The sequence below is a fragment of the Micromesistius poutassou genome (genome assembly GCF_964030765.1).
Source record: "Micromesistius poutassou genome assembly, chromosome: 4".
Lineage (NCBI taxonomy): Eukaryota > Metazoa > Chordata > Actinopteri > Gadiformes > Gadidae > Micromesistius > Micromesistius poutassou.
In genome coordinates this window covers 9917486-9923485 of record NC_140274.1, presented here as the reverse complement: position 1 = coordinate 9923485, position 6000 = coordinate 9917486, and the positions used below count along the sequence as shown (strand labels likewise).

Below are 6000 nucleotides of genomic sequence, written 5' to 3'. Positions count from 1 at the left end.
CTTCCCTCCTCCGAGCTCAAACATAATCCATGCTTACCAAAGCCCTCTAAAAAAAAAAATCCATCTCTCTTCACGGACGGCGTAAAACCCACATCTGCTGCAGCACTCACATGGTGGTTCCCGTGCTCTTTCCGGATCACCTTGATGCCAAAGGGCCCTTTGGAGATGACGACCTTGTACAGCCTCTTGGCCTCGCTTGTCTCTGGAGTGGAGGGGACGGAGAGAGGCACAGGGACCTCGTAGCGCTTGTTGGACGGATCCCAGATCTATCACAGACCACACATCATAGAGACACCAAGGAATAGATATAGTAGCCCCTACTCTTAGTTGGGGCGTTGTGCATTTGTCTGTGACATAGTTAAGTACATATAAAGATTTATGTGTGCAAGGAGCCAAGATATGATTTGGTTATATTGTGCCCCCAACTGCTGGAACCCGAAGATAAAACAAGCACGCACACACACATACGTGGTGTCCATATACAAAACACACACCTTGAATTGCAGCATGTGTTCGCTGTGATAGCGGACCTCCACACGGAGATGGTCAATGTCCGGGGAGTCTGGACGTCCACTGCTCCGATACTTCCCGTTTCTTGTGATGTCAAAGGTCATTCCCGAGTCTGACTCATTAATTATGGAAGCGCCGTAGCCGTAGTCCTCAGGATAGAAACCACCATGGAGCCTTGAAAGGGTGGTAGACTAAAAGGAACGGGGGAAGACAGTATTTAGGAGCATTCATTCATTCTCAAAAGAATGAGCCGTCCTTTGTAAATGGTAAATGGACTGCATTTATACTGCTTTTCTAACCAGTGGCCACTCAAAGCACTTAACAATATTGCGAACGTTCACCCTTTAATGCACACATTCACACACAGTGGTGTCAATCATGCAAGGCAAGATTAGGGATAGGTGTCTTGCTCAGGGACACCTCGACACTCCAACTAGCAACCCTCCGGTTACCAGCCAACTCGCTCTACCTCTTGAGCCGCATGCTGCCCCTTAATGTAAAGGTGTTATATGCTGCAATGGATTTATTTACTGGTTGGATGGCAGGGTGGATGGTGGGATGAATGACTTGTTGAATAGATGGATGAATGTATGGATGGACAGATTAATGTTGTGTGTTTTTTCTGAGTCTACGTTGGGTTGAAGGATTTGATTATTTGTGTGTGTGTGTGGGGTGGGGGGGGGTGTGTGTGTGTTCTGCTGTGTCCCGTACCTCCCAGAGGGCAGCCTCTAGCCTTGCACTCGGCCTCATTGGAGCCCTGCTCTGGGTAGCAGTCAAACCTCTGGTACTCAGCTCCCCGCCCTTTGCCACTGCACCAGGTACGTCTCACCCAGGATCAGGTCGAGCCCGCTCACCACCAGCACCTGCCGTGTGTGTGTGTGTTGTGTGCAAAGTACAAATAAACAATTATAATACAATATAGAACAATACAATATAATAATATATACAATACTACAATATTACAATACAATACTAATACTGACACTAATGTAACTGTACCGACTAGCCTACTTACTACCCGGAGAGTGAATGTGGTGCCACGAACCAAACCAAAAACACCCGTGTAGAACAAGGCAAGAGACATGAGATAATCACAGAGAGCACCTGTGAGGGGATGCACTAAAGTGAGTTCTATGCATTAAAGTGTAGTGTAACACGTGCGCCCCGCCAGGGGAGGAGTTTGCCGTCGGGACGATCGGGGAGGTTCTCCCGGTCGGCCAGTCGGCCACCAAGGTGGACCAGCCCACATTTAATGTGAGCTGCCGCGAGACGTGTGTAAGCGGGCCTATGTGTTATACATCATTATTCTACTTCAGCGCTCGTCCGCGACACCCCCCCCCCGTCAACAATCGCGATCGCTATGCACTGGGCTGGTGGTGGGCCGGTGGTGGGCTGGGCTGGGCCGGTCAGAATTCTCCCGGTGGCTTTTAGTGCCCCACTCCGCCCTGCGCCCCACCTCCTCTCCCCCCCTGCTACGTGTAAAGCCAGACAGAACAGCTTGACCGGTCCCATTTGGCCGGGCCGAGCGTGTTTGCACGACACGTCATGGTGCAGCTATTGTAACACGCTGGCTTCACCGACACCGACAATGACATCTCGTCTCCAGGCTGGTTTAGAGAGCGGGACACGTTGAGAATGATGGACGTGTCGCTCCAGGACAAGGGTTTTAACAAACAGCCCCCCCGCTCCCCCCCCCCACCCCCCCCCCCACCCCCCCCCCCCCCCCCCCCCCCCCACAGGAAATGATTACTGCGTCATTGACAAGTGCTTACATGAGCAGTGGACCGTACAGACCTTGAAGGGCAGATACAACCATTCACAACCACAGACGAGCACAAAGACATGCATACGCACCAACACACCCCCACACACCCCCACACACACAATAGACAGAAACACAAACGTACACACCGGAACAAACACAATTGACACAGCTCTGACACCTTATTGCCGGATGTTCATAATTCCCCAGGAAACGCTGTAAGGTCAAAGCTCTTAATTTAAGTTATTCACCACTATCTCTGCCTTTCTCTGTGTCTCGCCAACACACACACACACACACACACACACACACACACACACACACACACACACACACACACACACTGCTATTTCTGAAACTTGGAGGTTAACCTTGAAATGTACAGTGTCATGGCATCTTATTGAAACAAATGGAGTGGCTTACAGTCCCCACCAATGTCAGATTTATCATGACTGCATAACATGGACATATATATTTATCTGTATAGATTTATTTATATTTTTAGCTATATAAATATACAAAAAGTTCCATAAAAAAATCTGTGTCAATATATCATATATTGGAACAAATGATGGGGTGTCATTATTGAATTATAATTATTATTTTAATATTTTCTTTTTCATATTACTTATGCCACAGTTTATGCACAGTTACCAACAATGATTATACATTTGTTTTGTAAATCTATAACGTTGCTGCTTTTCTATAGACTCAATCAGCTGAAATTGTAATATTCACTTTCAGCAAATTGTTTTTGCGCTGTCAGTGGAACACCTGATCCACAGTTGTATTTGACTGTTGTTATTGATGTTGGATTTGAAGCGCATTGATTCAGAACTGTGAAAAGGCAGATGAGAGTCCAGTGATTGACCAATCACAATCAAGTATTTAAACAATGCTGTGGTAAAATAACAAAGATATTTATATATGTATATGTATGTGCGCTTGTGGTTTTGGAGAATAAGCAGGCGCAACGCCGCAGCGTCTGCGTGCAGTGCTCACCTTCTTGACGGCGTCGTAGTGGTATTGTTTTCATTCAGAATGGTGACGTTGTCCCCGTGGGTAACCATTACCCAGCGGCGGGGTTGTGGCACACCCAGGACCTTGATGTCCTGGAACACCAGGCCGCCCGGGTCCTTGTAGCCGGCGTGGGTCACCTGCATGGTCAGCACTCCCTGCAGGGGACGGCACCACGCACACCACTCATCAAGCGGTTTATCCAGAGCGTGAGGCATCGCATTATTGCTATTGTTTTTAGGTGAAAGGTGAAGATTGGTTATTCGCTTCAAAATGACAATAGCTCATGTTCAGATACTCATATGGACTTACAGCGCACTGACAAAGCACATCTGACGGAGGTAAAAAGAACTGTAGCTGTTGGTAACCCAGTAGAACTGTGCTCAGGGGATTACCAGCGAAAGCAGTGGGCCAAAACAAAATGAGACTATAAATAGTAGAGGATCTAATGAAAAGATATTATTGAAATTGAAGCGTTGGCGTCTTGATGTGTGCTTTAGTTCTGACGACAAGCTCATATTTCTTGATGGATGGATGAGAACGTTTTGTCATTGAAATTAAAAGGGAATACAACCTCAAATAAATTGATTTCCTCTGCAAGATGGATCAAATTGATTCTGGGGAATTACCTTTCAGCTATTTGATCATGAGCTTGATATGCTGTAATTGCATTGCAATGAAACCTTCTACTGAAACAATCAATGAAGAGCAGCTCTCTATATCTCTTTCTAAACAGTAATGGCAATGACATTGATATTGACAATAACAATATTTTGTATAAAAATATATAATATTTATAATTATAATATAATAATAATTATTATTATTACTATTACAGTCACAATCATCTAACTTTTTTTGATGTCATTATCATCCTCATTATGATCATCTTCATCATCAGCATTATCAGCATCATCAGCATCATCTTCATCATCCTCATCCTCATCCTTACAATCATCATCATCTCACTATAATGAATAGTAACATATGCACTAAAGGGTCGATCAGATAGTTAAATTGTGCATTATTAAATGCCCATCCTAATGAATACAAGGTGAAGGTCTCTAGTATTCTCTATACAGTGTTTTCATTTAAAACACATTTGAATCAGATAGAATTGAACATAAAGACCAAAAACAAGAGAAAACAAGTCAACGTTTGCAGCAAAACCAAACTGAAAGGAAAGCATCCCAAGCTTAGAAGAGATTTCACAGGTTTATATGAAGCAGGAACACAGTGCGTGACCCTGCACTGCTTTTACATGGATCAATCTTTCTTGGTGTAAGAGGGAATGGTGTTGCTAGATTGGTGTCTATATTGTCTTGTGGTTCAAGACTCTTGATTCAAGTTCACAAGCAATGTGTGGGCTGGATCTAGAATCTGCCATGAAAGTGTGTAGGTTGAACAAAATACAACTCACAGCATCAACAGAGAAGTTGTAGTGGATGTAGTTCCCATTTTCAACGGTTGCTGCAACAGAAGAGCATGACATCAAAGAATGTGTTGAGCTTTTCTGTTTCTGTTTCTTTTTCCTTCTCCATGCCCCTTCCTTATGCCCTCGCACCTTGTGTCATGTTTTTTCCTATCCAAGTTCTTTAACATTTTCCCCAAGTCCTTCCTTCCTCCCTCTCTCCCTAGCTCCATTTCTACCTTCCTTGTTTTCTTCCTTCATTTATTCGTCCGTTATTTTCTTCTCTCCATTCTGTGTCTTTCATTGATTCCCTGGGTCCTTTTATATGTTTAAGTTGTTTCTCTATTCCTTCGTTCCATTTTCATGTCTTTCCTCCCTTTACTTACTTCCTTACATATTTCATTCCTTACTTCCTTCCTCCCTTAATTTCCTTCTTCACTTCCTTCCTCCTATCCCTATTCCTATCGTCCTTCGTCCTTTGTCCTTTGTCCTTCCTCCCTTACTTTCCTTCTTTTCGTCCATCCTTCCTTCCCTCCTTTCAACCTCCCTGCCTTCCTTCATTCTATATTTCCTTTCTTCCTTCCTTCTTTACCTCCTTCGTCCTTTACTTCCTTCCTCCCTTACTTACTTCTTTCCATCTTTACTTCCTTCCTTTCTCCCTCCCTTCCTTCCTTCCTTCTTTCATTCTATCCTTCCTTGCTTTCTTCCTGCTTTACTTCCTTCGTACCCGTCCCTCTCCGCTCCTCCAACTCCCATTCCGTGTTCACTCACTAGAGAAACACGTCTCAGAGACACACAGTGTCCGTGACATTACCCTGCAGTCATGCATTGATGTGACGAGACCCCTCTGGTTAATAGATGCTGCCCGCGGACCACCGGTGTTTGAAAACACTGCGGCCCCTTCATGTGATGCTGTCTGCACTCTGTGAGATAAGCGTTTCAATTCAACGCTCAAAAACGACACCAATAATAAGAGGTGTAAACGGGGTGCACACACACACACGCACGCACACACACACACACACACACACACACACACACACACGCAAACATGCACACATACACACACAGACATGAATGAAACACAGTAAAAGAAAGCGATACCTCTGGAGTCTCCATCATCCCAGAATAGCTCCCCTGCTGCACGCTGGTTGTCGTCAAGAGCAACAATCATACCCATGGGGTTACGGCGACTAGAGGAACACACACAGAAGAATAGCTTGTTACACCCAGATACACGCCGGCCGATGAATACATAAATAGGCGAAAACACACACACTGTTTGCATACATACATTTAT

General features: G+C 44.8%; 1 protein-coding gene across 1 annotated transcript in view; it reads right to left on the bottom strand.

Moving 5' to 3' along the window:
* Positions 1-6000, bottom strand: part of si (sucrase-isomaltase) — a 65796-nt gene that overhangs the window by 28365 nt on the left and 31431 nt on the right. The window contains 9 exon segments of the mRNA XM_084467352.1: positions 111-266; positions 495-701; positions 1222-1230; positions 1232-1306; positions 1308-1373; positions 3275-3297; positions 3300-3447; positions 4710-4759; positions 5805-5893. Coding sequence (XP_084323478.1) covers positions 111-266; positions 495-701; positions 1222-1230; positions 1232-1306; positions 1308-1373; positions 3275-3297; positions 3300-3447; positions 4710-4759; positions 5805-5893 — 823 coding nt within the window.